Source organism: Bubalus bubalis, chromosome 8 (genome assembly GCF_019923935.1).
Source record: "Bubalus bubalis isolate 160015118507 breed Murrah chromosome 8, NDDB_SH_1, whole genome shotgun sequence".
Lineage (NCBI taxonomy): Eukaryota > Metazoa > Chordata > Mammalia > Artiodactyla > Bovidae > Bubalus > Bubalus bubalis.
Genome location: NC_059164.1, coordinates 64,264,690 through 64,289,080, shown reverse-complemented (window position 1 = coordinate 64,289,080; position 24,391 = coordinate 64,264,690). Strand labels below are relative to the sequence as shown.

Sequence of the window (24,391 nt, the reverse complement as noted above, 5' to 3'; positions counted from 1 at the left end):
ACTCATTTCTCAAAAAAGATTATACGAGACGTGATACACTGTGTATATCTTCAGTGTGCAGGCAAAGCACTTGGTACCTGCGTACTGCATGGCATTTGGAGGAATACAAAAGAGACAGATGGCTGAGTGAGTCTGGACAGTCTCATATCTGGGACAGAACATGGACAGCAATGAAAAATATTAAAATGAACATAAACAGCCTTTGCATTTTTCAAATTTCAATAGAGAGGTTAACTCATTGTTTTTATTTGGTAATCAGAACATACAAGTACTTATTCAATACTAGATACTGGGGGAAAATTATACATTGAGGGACTGTCAGTCTTCATCTGTGCAGTAAAGATTTACAATAAACACATAATTTATTGAGAGCAGTTTAGCATATTCTGTTTTACATGAGTCCTTGTGATTTATTTTTGCATTTAGAGATGTAATGCTATGGCATTTCAATAGTTTCTTTTAGTACAAATGAGCATCATGAGGAACAAAACACTCTTCTTTAGAATGGATGGTCATTCTCTTGCAAATTTCAACCTGCATTTTATCTGCTAGAAACATATTTCACATCACAGAAGTACACTCTATTGCTGCCATAAAACATGAAGTCCATTTTATCATCCTCACTTTTGGAAGAACTTTCTCAGAACATATCCAGAAATGCCTTCCTTATTCCTACAAAGAACTACTTAATCAGCATGATCTGGATTGGGTTCAAGATTTTGATTCTGCTTGCCTCCTTATTTTGAGTCTTATTAAACATTCCTGATTTTAATCCAGACAACTCCCCCAATATCCAGCCAAACAGTAGCAAAATCTAAGACTGAGGAGATGAGCTGAGTTATCCATTCATACATGGTCAGTGCCCTAATGAAAAAAAGGCCTATAGACCTATGGTGAGGACATAACTTCGTAAGGAGAAAAACTGCACAAAAATTGTGCCCTAGACTGAGGGGAGATAGTAAAAGTTGTCTTGTTTAGTCACTCAGTCGTGTCTGACTCTTTTGCGACCCCATGGACTGTAGCCTGCCAGACTCCTCTGTCCATGGGATTCTCCAGGCAAGATTACTGGAGTGGATTGCTATTCCCTTCTCCAGGGGAATCTTCCTGACCCAGAGGTGGAACCTGCATTTCCTGCATTGTAGGATTCTTTATCGCTGAGCCACTTTATATTAGCTCAAAGTGAGTCACCTTGCTTTGGGTAATTGATCTCGGATGAGGATTTCATTTTTCCTGCTTCCTTTCCCTAAACTATTTCTTCTTCCCCATCTGCCCCAGCCTCATCCCTGGCCCACAACATGTCCTCATGTGGATTACAGTGGAACAAGATAATCTTGTTTTTTCCTTATTTTGTGTTTCCATGCTGCAAGCAGAATGGCTTGCCTGGGCAGAGGCAAAAGAAAGAATTTGCAAAAGGTAGAAAAATGAGAGAAGAAAATAAGGGAAAGGTGAAAGAAAGGGTATGAAAAAGATACAGGGAGGAATCTGGCTGTACGGTGGGCACCAGAGTTGATAAAAACCTAACTGAGCTCTACAAATGAAAACAGTAATTATTTAAAAAAATTTTTACAGCATATAAAATTGTATAAAAATACCATCAAAGCAAGAAAAAAAGGAAAATGTGTACAGTTCTATCTCTAGGATCAGTTACTGGACAGTACCTATGATTGTAGATTTTTTTTTACCGTAAATCTGTGTATATTGGTATATGACTATATTCTGTACCATCACACATATACCCATTCAAAGACAAGGACAGTAGTACACAAATACCTATTCCAAGATAGATCACCACAGAGAAGCAAAAACTATACAAGGATATGCCTCCAGGGCAATCTATTTAAAAGTTATTCCATAGCCATTGGGTTTCTGTTAGTTCAGAAGCCAGCTCGCATGAAGATACACAGGTGTGGTTCAGGAAACATGACTGAAGCAGACCAGAGCTGACCGCCTCCAAGATGGCACTGATGGGCCTTCCACAGCTGGCATTTCACTCCGAGACCGTGAGACCTCCGCCACAGAGGCCCTGAGTGAGGGGAAGGGCCCACACTCCAGCCGCTGCTTCTCCTGGTTCAGTGGATATCTACCTAGGCTGGGTTCCAGTTAAGCCAGCCACTGTCTTCTGCTTGAGAACAGAAGCCAGAATAAATGTCAATTCATTTCAAATATGTCTGCCAATATTTTAAAGAAAAAAAATGGATGAGGTGGAGGAGCATTAATTAAAATAATCAGGAATTAATAATGTTTAAACTGATGTTCATGAATCTTTCAGTCCGGGTTTCCCACTGTAATTGTTCAATGTGAAAACAAGCTATTTTTTTTTTTTAATGAAACAATTTTTATTTGTTGTAGGTTTCCTAGAGGAGCACTGAGGCTTTTGCAGATGTCCAATAAAAACATGCAGAGGAATTCTTCTCATTTTTCTAAACCTCCCTGAACCCAAATTCACTTATTAGATAAACCCTGTCTCTAAGGTTCTATAGGCTTGGTTACCAATTCTAATTCTACTGTCATCTCTGTGCCCACCAGCACTCTTGATGAGAGGAAAACTTTAACAACTGAAATCTGGTCTTGGTGGGTAGTGTGTCTTTTGGTTCTCAGAGGGATATTTTATACAAATACAGTGCTGTTCATTACAATTTTTTCATTAAGTTCATTTTCTTAAGCGATAACGAGGCCTTTAATTGTGGATCACTGTCAATGAATTAAAAATATTGTTTTCCACTTATTCATACAGAGGATCCAATATAATATCATTATTGCAAGATTATTTAACATCCAATTTTGCTGTGGCTCAGTACTATGGCGACCATAATATTGGCAGAGCACTGATTCCCCACACTGCACATATACAACCTTCTACTCACTTCAAGAAAGACTATTTTGTATTTCAAATGTTACAGCTTGGATTATAAATAAACCCACTGCCCTTTCGGAAGAGCAATTTCATATAATTTCATATAATGTTTTGGCTTGCTTTTAGATTTTTCATTTGTTTGCTTTTCTTAAACCCAAAGACCATAACGAAGTTTTAGTTGTTGTTGTTGTTGTTGTTTTCCATAAACTTGGCTCTGATAATTTTCCCTGGACTACTTTCAATTTCCAGTCCTTATAAGAAGTTGTGTCACTAGGGTATGTCAGCACACACTTAGAAGATAAGCCTTTAGCAATGCGCCTGACATCTAGAAAACGCTGAATGAATTTTCCGGCAAATGTGAACTTTGTTCGCACTCACAGGTGGCCAGTGGAATTGGCTGGACAGTTGGGCACGTGTTTCCCGAAGGCTGCCTGTGTGCCAGGCACGCGCTGGGTCACTGCTGCAACTCCTGTCGGGGTGTGTGGGGATCGTGGAATCAGAATGAAGTTTACTCCCTGAAACCCCCTTTATTGGGAAAATAATACTACATACATAGGTTTTAATCTCAGAATCTTCTCTCCTTATGGGAGAAGATTTGGGGCCTTTTTTTCTTTTCTTTTCCTCTTTACTCCATGGGGAATATTATGAAATTATTTCTATCATGAAAGTCTCTGCTCAGAAGTTAAGAATAGAAGAAAATATATTACATATTCTTCCTATTTACCTATCTAAAGAAAAGTGATCCATGACAGAAGTGATATTAAAAAACCAGTATGCTTACTCCTAAAATATGGATTGGTCTCCATAGTTTTATCTGCTCTCTGTCTCACATTCTGTGATAATATCGCTCTCTACTTTTTATTTTTCATACTTACTAGAGGCATCATTTCAGGTGGAGAATATAACGTAACGGTTTTAACTCTGAAAATGAAATGAATGGGTGCACTGCATTATTTTTGGCTCTGAGATGTCTAGATATCATTTTATTGTTTAAGCATATCAGGTCCTTAATGTGAACCTGTCCAAAGTCTTCAACAGTTTTTCAAAGCTCCAGGAATGAAATGGACAAAGGAAGAAAATCCACTTGAATTTAATGGGTTAGAAATGAATCTCTTGCCTGCTGCCATAAGCAACTAGGGCTTTAGAAAGGTTGGTGTGAATAAAAGCTGGAACAAAGTCCTGCCTATGGATGGGTCATTATGGCACCAAAATGTACCACATCAACAAAATGTGGCTATAAAGCTATTTGGTGACATGGGGACCCAAACTCCAGGGGCTAACTCAGGGGCTACATGTCACTTTCCACCCAGGAACACATAGAGCTGGTGGTTTGTCACTGGTTGGAATGTCCCTAGTACTCTCCCCACATACCAATTAATTCTGAACTCAGGTGTGTAAGTCTTTGCTTTTTATGTGACAACAGAGTAAGGTGTCATAATCCATGCAATGGAAAAATGTGCATCCCACATTGCTGCTCAACTTGGAGGGAGCTGTCTGTGTCGAAAGAAGGGAAAAGACCACAGAGAGTAAGCTAGAACTCTGGAAATACTGGTGTTCCAGGCAATACTGTTGGCTTACCAGCTCCAGTATCAATTTATAGCACAGTAGTACATTTTTAAATTATAAAAACAGATACTTTTGCTTTTTTACTCAATGTCCCTTCAAAACACTGTTTAAGGATTTAAAAATAAGAGTTACATGGAGCTAATCTTTTATCACACTGAGAGTTCCAAGCAGAATGATATCTTGAATAAAATTCTCTTCCCACTTTTTTCCAGCTAAATTAATGACTTAAAGCAAATGAAAAACATTTCTGTCTTTATTGGTACTAGAGAAAATGGCTATATTCCTATTTCATTTTCAAATATTGTTTAGTCTTGTGTGTTAGAGTATAAAAGGGAAGCTGTAGGCATTGTATTTTGACTGGCTGCAAAGCTGTATGTAGAAAAATACAGAATTGAAATGAGGTCAGAAGTTCAAGTTCCAAGGTCAAGAACTAACATGCACTGGTTGTATTTCATGCCTGTCTAAAACCATCTCAAATAGCACAGTTTGCAAATCAATGTCCCGTGCACTGAATGGAGTTCATAGGTGTGTTTTCTTTGGCTAGCACAGTGTTTATACATTTCCAAATTAGTTGCCAATATTAAAAAATCTTGGAGAGGGTTTATAGAAAATCTTAGCTATCTTGGCCCCTTATTCCTACTTAATCTCTTAGCTGCCAGACACTGCCCCAGGGTGGGGTTGGGGGGGCAGCGCACACCCTCCCCATTCCTCACAGCCCCCACTGCCTCTCTGATACCCAGGCCCCTGACTGACTGCCATTTGTCACAATCACTCTGATATTATGGCTTGTTTCACTCATTTACCTGACTTGCCAGGCTTCTGATTTGAATGTGTGATCGCTTGACTTACTGTAGTCACTGTTAGGAAAAGAGGAGGAGCAGCAGAAAAACCTGTGTTCTTACCAAGCAAAATGTAAATCTGACCTGAGAACCCTGCTCGAATACCAGTATACCACCGTACTCTGTACCACAGAGTTCTCCAAACCTTTCTGTTGAGGAATATTTCAGTGAGACAAAAGGCCTTGTAGACTATATATGCAGTCTCCTTCTTTCTGTCTGAATACCAGCATTTTGCCTTCATATTGAGAGGATTTTTTTGAGTGTCTGTCTTTGTGCTTTTTTAATGTGGAAATTAAATTTGCAAGGAGGAATACACTTAAGCCTATCATCTAGTTCTCTCTGTTCCTCTCTCTGATCCTCCTCCATCATGAGCATATTCATGTGATTTCTCCTTGCTGTGGCTGCTGCTAAGTCGCTTCAGTCGTGTCCGACTCTGTGCGACCCCATAGACGGCAGCCACCAGGCTCCCCCATCCCTGGGATTCTCCAGGCAAGAACACTGGAGTGGGTTGCCATTTCCTCAGGAAGGCCTCAAAGATTCCTTTGTGACTACAACCACACTGTAAGGATCAGTTTCATCCAAATCACACCATTTAAATCCACAGAATTACTTGATTTGCACTCCGCTGGATCTCATGTGTGACTTGGTTTCAGGGGGCTGTATCTTTATTCTCTTTCAGGGCTACATCTAGTATTCTTATTTTTGATTTGTGCTATTAATCGTCTCCTATCTTGTGTTTCTAAAGGCTCACTAGAATGAAAAAAAAATTATTGAACATATCTCCCTGATACTAATTCCCTTAGTGCTTCCCTGAATAGAAAAAAGAGTGAAGAAGTCAAACCACAGATATTCAAAAGAAGAGAACCAGCCAGTGGTAAAAATTTCAGTAACCACATAGTTATGATACCCAGTGAAAACACTGGCTTTACTACCTGAACAATATGGCCATGAGCTGAAACATTCAGGCTTATATTAATGAATACACATGTAAATTAAGCATCAAATAAAGAAAATCTCCTTTTTTATAAAACAAAAAGAATTTCAAATTACACAAATGGAAAGAAAAGCATCAGAACAATTTCTAAGTCTGAAAGGAAACTGGAGAAAAAAGAATGCTTCTGACTCAGAAAATGAGCAACCAGAGACTGAAATTATAGTCTTATCTGTGATGAAGGCCAGCTTGGCTGCATCCACCATCAGTAACCAGTGCAAAAATAACAATATATAAAGAAATACAGTGGCAATTCCTGTGTGGTGGCTTTCTCAGGCCTCTCTCAGCATTTCCAGGATGTCCACTCCCACCAGGCCAGACAGGTGCCTTGAGAGCCAGGGCATTAGCAAAGAATTCTGAGGAAGTCCCTTCATGTTTCTGTTTGTACAAAAATCAGAATTGTGTTGTTTGCTTGGGCTGTGCAGGGGAAGGGGTGTTCCCCCAGAGTTCTAAGACCTCAAACCGGCTCCCAGGAAGTCATCTCCTAGAAGGAGATGGCATGAGAGAAGGCCAAGTGCAGGGGGACTTGTTTCTGAGAGTTGTACAACTTCCCCATATATGGGTCTTTGTGGAAGGAGAAGAGAATGAAGAAGCTCAGCTAAAATGATGCAAGACATTGGCAGCCTCTCTTATTGTCTATGAGGTGTGTTTTACTCTTCTGAATCTGAAAAAAAGAAAAAGAAAAAGAAAAGTGTCAATGCTGCCTTTCCCCCCCTTCTCCACCCTTCAGGTCTGAGAAGAAAATCTGAGGGACAAAAAAGGGGGGATCAATTACACATTTCAATACTCGTCATAGACATGTCCTTTGCAACACAATTGTTCTATTCATAAAGGAGAAATCTTAGTGGAGAATTTTAAACACTGGTTACTTTGAAAGCCTTTAATAATACTTGTCTTAAACTAGAGCATCAAATATTTGGTTCATGCAATATGGATATTAAGACACCTTATTTTGCAATCAGAATGACAATGACTGCCAGATCTGGTTAATTTGCCTCTGGGGTGGGCAGGATTGAAAGAAATCAGGTTCACCTAATCCCAATCATTTCCATAAAGCTATGTTCCTCTATCAGGATCCATAGCTATCTGCAGGAAGATGTTTCACACCTGACTAGAGACTCCCTGAAGGCAGGGAAAATATCTTTTTTATCTTTATAACTCTTCTTACATGTACTGCAATGCCTGACACATAGCATATGCTTAACAAATGCTTCCCTAAAAGATTCAAAGCAAGATGAGTTCCAACTGAAATTACTGAGCAAATGGATAAATCACCTGAATTCTCTACTGGGCCTAGAGTGAGGTGGTGGAAGAAGACAAAGATTTTAACAGGACTCATTAATGGAAATAAACAATATTGGATTTTTTTTCACCTGGTCTACTCTGTAACATGCAACCCTCAGTGGACTTGGACAAGATTTCTATAAAGCAAGCAAACAAATATTATTATGGTTGCTTCCCCTAAGTGTTGTGTGCTCTGTAAATCAGCATGCCTCAGGGTGAGAGAGGGCTCCTTCCTGGGCAAGGTTCCAGAGGGATAGGAGACTTTAAGAGGATAACATCATCATCTCCAGAAATGTTAGAAGTCATTAAAGGACAAGAAAATTTCCCTTTTAACTTTAAAGACAAAGATGCTCTCCTAAACAAGACTGAGTTGAAATTAGGTACAAACTAGTCTGGAGAGAGGAGAGCGCTTTCTGATCTATTGTAATTATGGTCAATTCTCAGATTTTTCAGGGGCCATTGATCCAGGCCTCCTGTGGTTCCTCTTTCTTCATTCTGGTCCTGTGTGTGTTTACTCTCCATTAGCACCTTCACCCACTTGGGAGAAATAACAGAGAAGAGAAAAACTTCTGGCCAACCACTTCACTCTGATTCTAGCAGGACCAGAGAGAGAAGTTGCCAAATGCCTTACGGGAACTTGCCAGTGACAGAAAGAGGAGAAACAAAAGCAGAAATCAAGGATTAGAAATTTTCCAAAGTTTCTGATCATTTCTATGAAGTTCGGGCCAAGGGGGAACTTCAAGACAGGACTGACTCCTTAACGCTTTGGCCTTGTCATTATCAGTCTGGGGTCATACGTAATGAGACTCCTTTTATTTTTAGATGGTTATTATAGTTCCAATCACCTTAAGTGATGGGCCCAGGCCCTCACATATAAAACTCAATTTTGTTATGACAGTACAAGGTTAGGTTTAACTTTTTACTAAATGACTGGTTGGTTGGAAAGAAGCTAGAGATAGCTGATATAGATCACTGTTACACCCAGTAACCTCCAGTTAGCCAAAAAACGAAAGTGATGCACTTTCTGTGTCATGCAGTCTGGGTTTGTAGAGGCCCACGGTCCTGAGTGCTGCATCTCAGAGATGGAAGAGGTCCATCCAGGGTGTCAGTAGAACCCAAAAGCCCTTGAGAGGAGATCTTCCTCCCTTGGTAATCACTGCTTCCAAATGATATACAGAGTGGCTAGCTATGAATCTCTGCCTCCTGCTCCTCAGCCTTCTGGCCAAGGGATTAGGAAAGGAGTTGGTCAAGGAGTAGCAAAAAGGGGTAAATAAAGGTGGCTTGTGTGTTTAAGCTGTGCCTTTTTCACTGTCACTAAATACAACCAACAGTAAAAGAGGAAGAGGCAGATAACTCTGCGGCTGGGCCTGTGACCTGAGTGACTGTCCCCAGACTTTCCAAATGCATGGTCTCTCTAAATAAGAATCTCTTAGGGCACTTATCCTACAGTGTCTATCTATAGGAAGATGTTCCATCCCAGACTGTAGACTCCTTGAGGGCAAGGAAAATACCTTATTTATCTTTATAACTACTCTTTAAAAAAAAGTTTTATTGGAGTATAGTTGATTTATAATTCTGTATTACTTTCCGTTGCACAGAACAGTGAGTTATACATATACCTATATTCACTATTTTTTCTTAGATTCTTTCCCCCTATAGGTCATTACAGAGTTTTGAGTAGAGTTCCCGTGCTATAGAGTGTAACTCCTCTTGAATGTAGTACAATACACAGCATATACTCAGCAAATTATTGTTGTTTCATCAAAAGGCAGAGAATTAAGTATGAGGTGGATGGGACAGACAAAGGTGTAATGATGAGTAGGAAATCTCTCTCCAACCCTTTTCTAATCCTGACTTTCAAAGTGTGAAATAAAAAGGAAATCATAAGTATACTGATTTTATAATATATTCAATAGCAAATTATGATATGTCAAAAATGTGTACATCCTATGAAGAAATAGCCCACTGTGCATGACACTCTGTGGGACTAAGCTCCCAGAGAAACAGCACCTGCTTTCCAAGCGGCCTTGACATGGCTCGTAAATCTCCTCACTCTACTCTTTCTCTCCTGAGCTTCAAATGTCACAGACTTGCTTTGTTGTGTTTCAGTTTTGTGTATTTGTTTTCAATGTAAACTAAAACTGCATAAGCACTTAAAACTAAAACTGGGTAAAACTACAAAGTTAATAAAAATGAGGACCTAAAACCAGAGTGTGAGAAATCACTCTGTATTGATCTGATTTACATGACTATTTTTGTTATAGCTGCTTTGAATTCCATTGATTGTAAATCGATGTTGGCTTTTTGGAGGCCACAAAAAGTAGTTAAACTCACTCATCTTTTTAAGAGTGATTGATGAACTGAAATGGAAAATATCTTCACTCAATTTGGGAAAATTCAAGAAAATATCTAAGTAAGTGCCACCTCCTTAACTGCCCCTAGACGAAACTTCTCACATTTCATAGCGATAGAGCCATGCGGATTCTGAAGCCTGAAGTGTGTGGTTGTATGAATTCACAGAAAGGTATTTACTCCAAGGGAATGAACAGTAAAGAATGTTTCCACAACTTCATTTAAAGAAATAGAAGATGGAGATTTACAACAATGTGGCCCTATTCCTCCCTTCCCAGGCTGCTCCTAGAGGTAAGTAGAGATGCTACAGAAAATCATTTGGTTTAAAGATAGCTGTTTTAAGAGGCTTAAAGTTCAGATTTGATTTGACTCCAGATATGTGTTTAGCAGTCATATTGTTTATTCCTAGATCACAAGCTGAATATCTACAAGGCAGGCCTCATAGAATCTGGCACTGGGTTTTAAAAACATCTGTAAATACTTTTATTTTTCATTTTTCTTGGGCTTGATTTTTTTATTGCCTGATTCAACTATCACCCAAGCTCAAAACCAAGCTGACTTGGCTAAGCACAGAGCTGGAATTAAACCAGATTTTCAAGTCCCAGGAATCCTTCTAGAGCTACCTCTCCATGGAGTCAACTTTGTACAAAAATAACAAAGTGATACCATAAGCAATAGAAAGATCTGTAAAAGGCTAAATAGAAAAAAAAAAGAAAAACCCTGCATCACTGGGACGACCCAGAGGGATGGAATGGGGAGGGAGGAGGGAGGAGGGTTCAGGATGGGGAACACATGTATACCTGTGGCGGATTCATTTTGATATTTGGCAAAACTGATACAATTATGTAAAGTTTAAAAATAAAATAAAATTAAAAAAAAAAGAATAAATGTGGTAAAACTAAACCCAATTTAAAATATCTAGTAGAATTTCTGTGGTGCTTATAAGCAGGTCCTGGTTTGGTTTTGTTTCTTAATAATTGGGAAATACTAAAAACAAACTAACATTGCTTAGAGATAGGCATTGTTTTCAATCTTCTAGGTTGTAAGTGCAAGACAGCTATTTTATTGTTCCTTTCTTTTTTTTTTTTTTTTTTTTTTTTGGCTGCAGCATGTGGGATCCTAGTACCCTGACCAGGGATCAAATCCAAGCCCCCTGCATTGGACATGCAAAGTCTCAACCACTGGACTTCCAGGAAAGTCCCAAAACAGCTATTTTAAATGGTTACCACCAAAACCCCAAAGTATACATGCATGCTTTCTCCTTGCCCCAAATGATAGAGGATATGATTATTCTAAATAATGCTAAAGAATTATTCTAAATTAATTTTACTGCATATAATACCAAGGCTATAGCTCTCCTAAGACAGGTAGATGAATGGATGGATGATAGATGGAGAGAATAAACAGATGATAAAGTAAATTTGCAGGAATATAATTTCCAGAAACCTTACCTATGGTATCATTTCCTCATTTCCTAACATTTACCCGTTTGATTCAAATATACAGAGTAAGTACAAAGGATAGTTCTTAGGTTTAACCCTTATGACTTTTCTTCGCCTTTTCTTTTGATCCTTGGCATCTGTGCTATCACTGAGAATAATGATCATGTTAACTTTTATCCTTTTACTTTGCTGTTTTCTTTCTTCCTTTATATAGCATGGTTCTTCTTTCCAAACGTAAACTATGTGAATAACTGTCTCTTGTTCTTCTGTCCTGTATTGTCCAAGGTATTTTACTGCCATTCTTCTCTGTGTTAAGAACATAGTACTTCAACACTGCTGCTGCTGCTAAGTCGCATCAGTCGTGTCCAACTCTGTGCGACCCCATAGACGGCAGCCCACCAGGCTCCCCCGTCCCTGGGATTCTCCAGGCAAGAACACTGAAGTGGGTTGCCATTTCCTTCTCAAAAGCATGAAAGTGAAAAGTGAAAGTCAAGTCACTCAGTAGTGTCTGACTCTTAGTGACCACATGGACTGCAGCCCACCAGGCTCCTCTATCCAAGGGATTTTCCAGGTGAAACCAAATACTCAGCTCACCAAGCGCTCCCGGACCTGACCCCCATTAAGAGGTAAGTAAAAGTCAGGCATCAACAGCTCATATCACTCCTCCGGGTCAGGGAAGGGCAGAGTTGTCTGCACCCAAGTTTTGTTTCTGATCAGCTTTTGAATCTTCTATTTTTGAAGCCAACAAGAAACCAGAGAATAAGGAAGTCCTTCAGAGAAAGTTAAATGAGGCTGAGATTTTAGGCCTGAAGTATTCTGACTACTTTTCATGTTTTTCCCTGTTTTATTAGTTCAGGAAAAAGAAAGATTCAAAATGAATGAAAGGAAAAAAAAAAACCAAACATTTATTCTCATGTTTTCACTGTGGCTCGAGGCTATAGAATAAAAATAGCATATATTGTAGATAACTAATACTTATGAAATACAGTTATCATCACTTGGAGATCGGGCTGCCCCTTGGTGTAAAACACTAAGAATAAACACAAAGAGAAAGCTTTGATACTCGCTTGATGTCACATTTTTAACAGCTCTTCTAGCTTGTGGGTGTCTAGAAAAAAAAAACGGCATTAACAATGGAGACATAGCTAGCTCCTGGCTTTGGCACATATTTCAAAAGCAGCTGTTTATTTTTTTTTTAATTTATAATATTAATAGAGTTTCTTTTGACAAATGCATTGTTGCTTGTGTTTCTCCAATCACTTGCAAAGAATCTGACAGAATACAATTTTTCTAGGGGGAAAACAGATAAATATTTATTTCATGAATACTAAAAAGTTATTTTTAATCCTGAACATCAATAAAAGAAAAAAAAAGACAAATCACATTTCCCCAGTAGTTCCAAAATTGTAATCTCTGTCAAACCAGGTTCCTTGAAAAATTCAATGGTACATTAAGAGTGTAACGAAATGTCTAGAAGATAGAGTGAAACAATGAAAGCTTATATACCAATAATTGCTAGGGAAAAGTTGTTTAAAAAGATTAATTTCATCATTAACAGAGAGCACATAATATACTTTTATGTGACTTTTCTACTATGTAGTCATTTGGTAAGAGACTGGAATCTAAATGGCTATCTGGAAAGCATGAATTGACTTCAGAAGTTTTCTTTACTATAACACAATTTAATTATTGTAAATGTGCCAATTAACACTGTATTATACATATATACAGACACACACATATATTCACATACTATATACATATACAAAATCCATATATATGTATATTGTATATATGTATATATATACACACAAATTCAGTTGCTGTTTGATACTACAAATGTGAATTTCAATAACATAAAACTTACAGGAGTAAATAATAGTTTAATGTCACTTGTTCCTTTATAATCCATCATGAGGATATCTATTATATACCCTCCTTAAATAGCACATTCACTGAACCTAAAACTATATTAAAAACACATTGGTTTGAAATGGATGCTTATAACCAAAAGAGCTAACTGTTCTGATTCACTGTGACTCATCTATGGTAGAGCCATGTGGATGTCACCGTTGTTATACTCCCATGCTTTCAAGTGTATCATCTTCAGTAAAAAGGAACAAAGAGATTTTTTTTTAAATTTCACCCCATTTGACCACTTGCAACTCACATACAATGGATTGGTTAATAGTTTTCCCCAAAATCCATCCAAAAAAATTATACTGGGTTTTGACATCACTTCACTCACAAAACTCCTATTCCTGGGTCAATCTATAGCAAGGTTTCTAAAATTAATTAGAAAATGGCACTGAAGTTTATCAATGAAAAACTGTAGGTAACAAAACCTTTCAGGATCTAATTAGGTTATCTTATCTAGATGCATAAAAATAATAAGCATCTAAAAATCTCTTTCATTTATCAACTTTTTGTTGTTTTCCTTTGACAGGGACATTGCAGTAGAGGGTTGAGACATTTGGGTTGTCACACAACTTAAGTAAATAATGCATAAAATGTTTTGAAAAAGCACATATTTCATGCCTCTTTCTTGCTAAACCATAGCAATTACTTACTGTTGATGCCTCATATCTTGATACATACAAATATATTAAGTAAATGGGTTACAAGAGTTTTCATGGACAAATGGCTAAGGGAAATAGGATATGAATCAGAACATGTGCTGTTATGATGATTTATCTTAGTTGGGACCAAGGGCACTCCAGATATTTGGTCCTGTAAACTGATGGAAAATAAGGATCCTAGATTCTCATGTGGAAGGAAATTTCTTCATTAAAGAAATAGAGGAGAGGACAAGATGGCAGAGGAGTATGTGGACATGGAGTACATCTCTCTCCATGGATACATCAGGAATACACCTTCAGACACAGAAGTGCATGCAGAACACCAGCTGAGAGTGGACAGGAGTAACTGACCAGTGGAAAAGAATATATAGACCCACGCAAAACTCAAGATCAAGCCCTGAGTCTTTGGAGTGGGAGCACTGACTCCAAGATTCTAGACTACCAGAGAACTAACCCTAGGGAGTATCAAATAGTGAGAACTCACACAAAGGAAGCCACTTGAATATAAGACCTGGCATCACCCAACCACAAGTAGCAAACTGTGCAGGATGCCTCATCTAAATAACAAACAAAACAAAAATACAAACCCAATCATCAGCAGACAAGATTACCACCTTACTCAGCCTTGCCCATCAGAGGAAAAACAAACAAAAACTCACAAATCTCACCCTACAGCTTATACAAACCACTTACACCAACCTTAGGAGGGAAGAAACCAAAAGGAAGAAAGAATTCAACCTTGAAGCTGGGGAAAAGGAGACCTCAAACACAATAAGTTAAGAAAAAATAATGAAAATGCATAGAAATACTATACAAATGAAGAAACAAATTAGAAATACATAAGTCCAAATAAATGAAGAGGAAATAGGCAAACTACCTGAAAAAGAATTCAGAATAATGATAGTAAAGATCATCAAAAACCTTGAAAACAAAGTGGTGAAAATGCAAGAATCAATTAACAAAGACCTAGAAGAATTAAGAATAAACACACAGAGACAAACAACATGATTATTGAAATTAAAAATACTCTGAATATAGCAAATGAATATAGCAGAATATCTGAAGCAGAAGAACAAGTCAGTGAGCTGGAAGATAAAGTGGTGGAAATAACTTCTGAAGAGCAGAATAAAGTAAAAAGAATGAAAAGAACTGAGAATACTCTAAAAGACCTCTGGGACAATATCAAACACATTAACATTCAAATTATAGGGGTCCCAGAAGAAAAAGAGAAAAAGAAAGGGTATGAGAAAATTTTTGAAGAGATTATAGTTGAAAATTTCCCCAACATAGGAAAGGAAATAATCAAGTCCAAGAGGCACAAAGAGTCCCATACAGGATAAACCCAAGGAGAAACATGCCAAGACACATACTAATCAAACTAACAAAGACTAAACACAAAGAAAGAATATTAAAAGCAGCAAGGGAGAAGAAACAAGCAACATACAAGGGAAACCCCATACACTTAACAGTTGATCTTTCAGCAGAAACTCTGCAGGCCAGAAGGCAATGGCAGGATATATTTAAAGTATTGAAAGGGAAAAATCTACAACCAAGATTACTGTACCTGGTGAGGATCTCATTCAAAATTGATGGAGAAATAAAAAGCTTTTCAGACAAGCAAAAGTTAAGAGAATTTAGTACCACCAAACCAGCTTTACAACAAATGTTAAAGGGACTTATATAGTCAAGAAATATAAGAGAAGGAAAAAGATCTACAAAATCAACCCCAAACAATTAAGAAAATGTCAACAGGAACATATATATCAATAATTACTTTAAATGTAAATGGATTAAATGCCCCAACCAAAAGAGACAGACTGGCTGAATGAATACAAAAACAACACCCACATATATGCTGTCTATAAGAAACCCACTTCAGACCTAAAGACACATATAGAATAAAAGTGAGAGGATGGAAAAATATATTCCATGCAATTGGGAAGCAAAAGAAAGCTGGAGTAGCAATCCTCATATTAGACAAAATAGACCTTAAAATAAAGATTACAAGAGATAAGGAAGGACACTACATAATGCTCAAGGGATCAATCCAAGAGGAAGACACAACAATTGTAAATATCTATGCACCCAACATAGAAGCACCTCAGCACATGACAAACACTAACAGACATAAAAGGAGAAAATGACAGTAACACAATAATAGTAGGAAACTTTAACACCTCACTCACACCAATGAAAAAATCATCAAAACACAAAATTAATAAGGAAACTCAAGTCTTAAATGATACATTAGAAAAGATGGTTCTCATTGATATCTTCAGGACATTCCATCCAAATGCAGAAGAATATACCTTATTCTCAAGTGAACATGGAACATTCTCCAGGATAGATCACATCTTGGGTCACAAATCAAACCTCAGTAAATTTAAGAAAACTGAAATCATATCAAGCATCTTCTCCAACCAGAACACTATGAGAGCAGATGTCAATCACAAGAAAAATACTGTAAGGAACACAAACACACGGAGACTACACAACACGTTTCTAAATAACCAACAGGTTACTGAAGAAATTAAAAGGGAAATCAAAATTTCTAGAAACAAATGACAATAAAAACATGACAACTCAAAACCCATGGAATGCAGCAAAAGCAGTTCTAAGAAGGAAGTTTATAGCAATAGAATCCTACCTCAAGAAATAAAAAAAACTTAAACAGACAACCTAACCTTAAAGCTAAAACAACTGGAAAAAGAACAACAACAAAAATTAGTAGAAGGAAGAAATCATAAAGATTGGAGCAGAAATAATTGAAAAAGAAATGAAAGAAACAACAGCAAAGATTAATAAAACTAAAAGCTGGTTCTTTGAGAAGATAAACAAAATTGACAAACCTTTAGCCAGCCTCATCAAGGAAAAAAGAGAGAAGAATCAAATCAAAAAAAAATTAGAAATGAAAAAGGACAGGCTACAACAGACAATGCAGAAATACAAAGGATTATAAGATACTATTATGAAAAACTATACGGCAATAAAATAGATAACCTGGAAGAAATGGAGAGATTCTTAGAAAAGTTCAATCTTCCAAGACTGAACCAGGTAGAAATAGAAATTATTAACAACCCAGTTACAAGCACTGAAATTGAAGCTGTGATCAAAAATCTCCCAAAAAACAAAAGCCCAGGACCGGATGGCTTCACAGGAGAATTCTATCAAAATTTAGAGAATAGCTAATGCCTATTCTTCTAAAACACTTTCAAAAAATTTCAGAGGAAGGAACACTTCCAAACTCATTCTATGAGGCCACCATCACCCTGATACCAAAAGCAGACAAAAACAACACAGAAAAAGAAAACTACAGGCCAATATCACTGAAGAACATAGATGCAAAAATCCTCAACAAAATTTTAGCAAACAGAATTCAGCAACACATCAAAAAGCTCATACACCATGATCAAGTTGGGTTTATTCCAGGGATGCAAGGATTCTTCAATGTATGCAAATCAATCAATGTGATACACCATATTAACAAATTGAAAGATAAAAACCATATAATCATCTCAATAGATGCAGAAAAAGCCTTTGACAAAGTTCAGCACCCATTTATGATTAAAACTTTTCAAAAAATGGGCACAGAAGAAACTTACCTCAACATAGTAAAGGCCATATATGATAGTGAAGTCACTCAGTTGTGTCTGACTCTTTGTGACCCCGTGGAATGTAGCCTACCAGGCTCCTCCTTTCACGGGATTCTCCAGGCAAGAGTACTGGAGTGGGTTGCCATTTCCTTCTCCAGGGGATCTTCCCGACCCAGTGATCAATCCCAGATCTCCCGCATTCCAGATAGATGCTTTAATCTCTGAGCCACCAGAGAAGCCCTCATATATGATAAGTCTACAGCAAACATTATTCTCAAAGGTGAAAAACTGAAAGCATTCCCCCTAAGATCAGGAACAAGACAAGGGTGTCCACTTTCACCACTATTATGCAACATAGTTCTGGAAGTCCTAGCTACAGTAATCAGAGAAGAAACAGAAATAAAAGGAATCCAGTTGGAAAAGAAGAAATAAAACTTTCACTGTTTGCAGATGACATGATACTGCACATAGAAAACCTTAAAGATAGTATTAGAAAATTACTATAGCTAATCAGTGAATTTAGCAAATTAGCAGGATACAAAGTAATACACAGAAATCACTTGCATTTCTATATACTGACAGAAAAATCAGAAAGAAATTAAAGAATCAATCCCATTCACCACTGCAACAAAAAGAATTAAATATCTAGGAATAAACTTACCTAAAGAGACAAAAGAACTGTATGCAGAAAATTATAAGACACTGATGAAAGAAATCAAAGATGACATAAACAGATGGAGAGATATTCCATGTTCCTGGGTAGGAAGAATCAATATTTTGAAAATGACTATACTATCAAATACAATCTACAGATTCAATGTGATCCCTATCAAATTACCAATGGCATTTTTCACAGAACTAGAATAAAAATTTCACAATTCATATGGAAACACAAAAGACCCCAAATAGCCAAAGCAGTCTTGAGAAAGAACGGAGCTGGAGGAATCAACCTTCCTGACTTCAGATTATACTACAATTCTATAGTCAAGACAGTATGGTACTGGCACAAAAACAGAAATATAGATCAATGGAACAAGATATAAAGCCCAGAAATAAACCTATGCACCCATGGGTACCTTATTTTTGACAAAGGAAGCAAGAATATACAATGGGGCAAAGACAGCCTCTTCAATAAATGGTGCTGTGAAAACTTGGACAGCTATATGTAAAAGAATGAAACTAGAACACTTACTAATACCATACACAAAGATAAACTCAAAATGGATTAAAGACCTAAATGTAAGACCACAAACTATAATACTCTTAGAGGAACACATAGGCACAACACTCGATGACATAAATCAAAGCAAGATCCTCTATGACCCACCTCCTAGAGTAATGGAAATAAAAACAAAAGTAAACAAAGGGGACCTGATTAAACTTAAAAGTTTTTCACAGCAAAGGAAACTATAAGCAAGGTGCAAAGACAGCCCTCAGAACGGGAGAACATAATAGCAAATGAAACAACTGACAAAGGATTAATTTCCAAAATATACAAGCAGCTCATACAACTCAATGCCATAAAAACAAACAACCTAATCAAAAAGTGGGGAAAAGACCTAAACAGACATTTCTCCAAAGAAGACATACAGATGGCTAACAAACACATGAAAAGATGCTCAACATTGCTCATTATTAGAGAAATGCAAATCAAAATACAATGAGATATCACCTCACACTGGTCAGAATGGCCATATTCAAAAAGTCTACAAACAATAAATGCTGGAGATGGTGTGGAGAAAAGGGAACGTTCTTGCATTGTTGGTGGGAATGTAAATTGATACAGCCACTATGGAAGATGGTATGGAGATTCCTTAAAAAAAAAAAAGAATAAAACCACCATATGACCCAGCAATCTCATTCCTAGGCATATACCCTGAGGAAATCAAATTGAAAGACACATGTATCCCATTGTTCATGGCAGCACTAGTTAAAATAGCTAGAATATGGAAGCAACCTAGCTGTCCATCGATAGATGAATGGATAAAGAAGTGTGGTACATATACACAATGGAATATTACTCAGCTATAAAAAGGAATGCATATGAGTCAGTTCTGATGAGGGGGATGAACCTAGAACTTATTATAGAGAGTAAAATGAGTCAAAAAGAGAAAGATAGATATCGTATTCTAAGGCACATATACGGAATCTAGAAAAAATGGTACTGAAGAATGTATTTACAGGGTAGCAATGGAGAAACAGAAATAGGGAATAGACTTATGTACATGGGGAGAGGGGTTATGGAAAGAGTAAAGGCAATGCCAAAGGATGCTCAAACTACCACACAATTACACTCATGTCACACACTACTAAAGTAATGCTCAAAATTCTCCAAACCAGACTTCAACAATATGTGAACTGTGAACTTCCAGACGTTCAAGCTGGTTTTAGAAAAGGCAGAGGAACCAGAGATCAAACTGCCAATATCTGCTGGATCATCGAAAAAGCAAGAGAGTTCCAGATAAACATCTATTTCTGCTTTATTGACTGTGCCAAAGCCTTTGACTGTGTGGATCACAAGAAACTGTGGAAAATTCTGAAAGAGATGGGAATACCAGGCCACCTGACCTGCCTCTTCAGAAACCTATATGCAGATCAGGAAGCAACAGTTACAACTGGACATGTAACAACAGATTGGTTCCAAATAGGAAAAGGAGTACGTCAAGGCTGTATATTGTCACCCTGCTTATTTAACTTCTATGCAGAGTACATCATGAGAAATGCTGGGCTGGAAGACGCACAAGCTGGAATCAAGATTGCCAGGAGAAATATCAATAACCTCAGATATGCAGATGACACCACCCTTACTGGCAGAAAGTGAAGAGGAACTAAAGAGCCTCTTGATGAAAGTGAAAGAGGAGAGTGAAAAAATTGGCTTAAAGCTCAACATTCAGAAATCTAAGATCATGGCATCTGGTCCCATCACTTCATGGCAAATAGATGGGGAAAGAGTGGAAACAGTGTCAGACTTTATTTTTTGGGGGTTCCAAAATCACTGCAATCTCTGTGATCGCAGCCATGAAATTAAAAGATGCTTACTCCTTGGAAGGAAAGTTATGACCAACCTAGACTAGCATATTCAAAAGCAGAGACATTACTTTGCCAACAAAGGTCCATCTAGTCAAGGCTATGGTTTTTCCAGTGGTCATGTATGGATGTGAGAGTTGGACTGTGAAGAAAGCTGAGTGCTGAAGAATTGATGCTTTTGAACTGTGGTGTTGGAGAAGATTCTTGAGAGTCCCTTGCACTTCAAGGAGATCCAACCAGTCCATCCTAAAGGAGATCAGTCCTGGGTGTTCATTGGAAGGACTGATGCTGAAGCTGAAACTTCAATACTTTGGCCACCTCATGTGAAGAGTTGACTCATTGGAAAAGACCCTGATGCTGGGAGGGATTGGGGGCAGGAGGAGAAGGAGACGACAGAGGATGAGATGGCTGGATGGCATCACTGACTCGATGGACATGAATTTGAGTAAACTCTGGGAGTTGGTGATGGACAGGGAGGCCTGGTGTGCTGCAATTTTGGGGTCGCAAAGAGTCGGACACGACTGAGTGACTGAACTAAACTGAACTGAGAAGAAAGAAGTAAAAAACCCAAAGGATCAGATTAACTACTGGTAGAAACTACCTCACAGCAGTAGTGTTGACTGTAGCAGCAGGATCAGTGGTGAAGTGTATTGTAAATCATTCATTGTTAAAACCAGTTTAGCACTACAGTCTCACAGGTTTAATTTTTAAAGTAAATTAGAAAGGATTCAAAGTTATTGTTATAGCACCATCTTGCATATGAGAGAAAAGGACAGGGTACCAGCTAGTGTTCCCAGAACTGTTCATCATCTTTGGCCTATTTTACCCACCAAGGTTCATGATATGGGCATACTTTGGGGAGTATGCCGAGTTTATGATAATATATTAGGCTTATATGATAGGAAAAGAAAATAAGAAAAACAAGTTTGAGGATCTCTGCCTTAAAAACAAAGAAGTTTCATCAAGATCAAGGTCCAGGTAAGCAAAGACAGAAAATTAAGAGTGTGAATCTATCCCAAATATCAACATATCTGATACTGAATGTGAGATCCAAAAGGAGACTAGATGTAAAATAGGTGCCCTGGAGGCCTCCTCTTGCACTGTCAGGATCTAAGGTACACAAGATCGTCCCTATTTACTTTTCTTGGCATACCCATCCTAAAGGTAGAGACAGAAGTTTCAAGACATTCTACTTTCAAGTTATAATGCATCAACTAACTTCCCCTATCCCCTACATTCTCAGCTTACCAGACAACTTTCTGTTATGAAGTGACCTCCTGAGTAGCCTTTCCTTCAGGAGAAAGAAACCACTGACTGGCCAGTGGATGTGAGCATTCCAGTGTACATGAAGGATATATTTTATAGGAAAATGATAATCAAAACAACACATTGGGCACAAGTATTCATTTCAGTGTCAACAAGTCTTCTATAGCAGAATCCACCTTTCATTTACTGTCAATATGGAATTTATTTGTCTGACAATGTCAAAAGTAAGATATCCATATACATGTGGATTTGGAACTTCTAGTCTCTTCCACTGACCCATTTCTCTATCTGGATGCCAATACTATACTGCCTTGATTATTACAGATTTATAAGTCTTGAAAGCAGGCTTACCTGTTCAGTCTTCCAACTTTTTTCTTCTTTTCCCAAGCTGCTTTGCCTAGTCTGAGTACTTTGCATTTACATATAAATTTTAAAACGAGCTTGTCAATTTCTACCCCAAAAGCCTGCCAGGATTTTAACGGATGGCATGGAATCTATAGATCAATTTAGAAAGAACTTAAATTTCAACTATCTCTGGAAAATACTCAGAAACTAAATAATATACTACTAAATAGTTCTTAGATCAATGTAGAAGTAAAAATTAGAAAATATTTTGAATGAAATGTGAATAAAAATCAACATATCAAAGTTTGTGGCATTTTACTAAATAAAACAATATTTAGAGGGAATATACAGCATTATGCTTAGTGTTAATCTATAGTCTTGCTATTTGTTTCCTATTTGTCTCATCTATTCTTTGTTATCATTTTTTTCTACCTTCTTTTGGATTAGTTATTCTTATGATTTCATTTTATCTCTTTTGGTTTATTAGTTATATGTCATTATTTTGTTATTTTGGTAATTGTTTTAGAGTTTATGGTAAATGCTCTTAATTTATCTCAATCTACTTTCAAATGATATTGTATCACTTCATGTATAATATCAGAACTTCATAATAGCATATACACTTCTCCTCTCCAGATTTTTATGCTATTTTTGTCATATATTTGTTTTATATATACTATAACCCAAAATATATTTTGTTCCAATAGTCAATTATTTAGTCAAGATACTTAAATGATAAGAAAAATATTGCATATTTATCTATTTAGTTACCATTTTTAGTGCTCCTCAATACTTTGATCCATCTGGCATTAGCCATCCTTCTTCCATTCTTCAACATTTCTTGTAGTGTAGGTCTACCAGAAATGAATTCTTTCAGTTTTTGTATCTGAAAGATATTTTTGCTAGGTATAGAATTTTTTATCAAAATTTTTCTCTTAGCCCTTTAAGGATGTTGCTCTACTGTCTTCTCATTTGCATTGTTTCTGATGAGATACCTACTGTTATCCTTATCTTTGTTCATCTCTATATATGTATCTTCTTTTCTCCAGCTGTTTCAAAATTTTTTCTATTCATTACTGATTTGGAATAATTTGATTATGATAAGCTTTTGGTATAATTTTCTTCATATTCCTTGTGCTTGTGTTTTATTGTGATTCTTAAGCCAATGGACTTACAGTTTTCATCATTCAGCAAAATTTTAGCCATGACTTCCTCAAATATTCTTTCCTCCTTTCTCTCTTCTTTACTTTAGGACTCCAATTACACATACATTAGGCTGCTTGAAGGTGCCTTATAACTCACTGAGGCTCTTTACAATTTCTATGCTTGTTTTCTGCGTTTCATTTCAGATAATTTCTATTGCTAGTTCTCACTACTCTTCTACAATGTCTATTCACACCTGGTGTATTTTTTATTAATCTCATCCAATGTTATTTAGTTAATACCATCCAGTACACGTTTCATATCAGACCTTGTAGTTCTCACTTCTAGACATTTGATTTTATTTTTTTTTATATCTTTCATGTCTCCACTCATCTTTCAAACATATGGGCAACAGTTGTAAGAACTACTTTAAAGTTCTCATCTGCTAATTCTAACATCTGTTTCAGTTCTGGGTTGGTTTCAATTGGTTGTTATTTTCTTCTTATTATGGATAGTATTTTCTTCCTTTTTTGCATGTCCAGAAATTTTTGATTGGATGTTAGACATTGTGAATTTTAGCTTGTTTGATACTATATATTTTCATACACACACACTCACAAAACCCTCATTCTGGGATGCAGCTATTTGGAAACACTTCGATTCTCTTATATCTCTATTTTAAGAGATGTATGGCAGAAAAACCAACACAATATTGTAAAGCAATTATCCTTCAATTATAAATAAATTTTTAAAAATATATAAAATTTTTTTTAAAAAGATTTGTTAGGTGAGACTAAAGCAACATTTAGCCTACAAGCAATTATCCCCTGAGAAATGCTGGGCTGGAGGAACCACAAGCTGGAATCAAGATTGCAGGGATAAATATCAATAACCTCAGATATGCAGATGATACCACCTTTATGGCAGAAAGGGAAGAAGAACTAAATAGCCTCTTGATGAAAGAGGAGAGTGAAAAAGTTGGCTTAAAGCTCAACATTCTGAAAATTAAGACCATGGCATCTGGTCCCATCACTTCATGGGAAATAGATGGGGAAACAGTGGAAACAGTGGCTGACTTTACTTTTCTGGGCTCCAAAATCCCTGCAGATG

The 24,391-nt window shown here is 37.1% G+C and overlaps 1 protein-coding gene across 7 annotated transcripts in view; it reads right to left on the bottom strand.

Moving 5' to 3' along the window:
* Positions 1–24,391, bottom strand: part of PDE1C (phosphodiesterase 1C) — a 539,497-nt gene that overhangs the window by 31,928 nt on the left and 483,178 nt on the right. Inside the window, exon 18 of one of the 7 annotated variants that reach the window (XM_044946684.2) lies at positions 1,188–6,914. The exons of the other annotated variants lie outside the window; for them this stretch is intronic. Within the exon in view, the coding sequence (XP_044802619.1) occupies positions 6,901–6,914 (14 nt within the window). The 3' untranslated portion in view covers positions 1,188–6,900. Of the gene's footprint in view, positions 1–1,187; positions 6,915–24,391 lie in introns of those variants that run through there. 7 annotated transcript variants of the gene reach the window in all.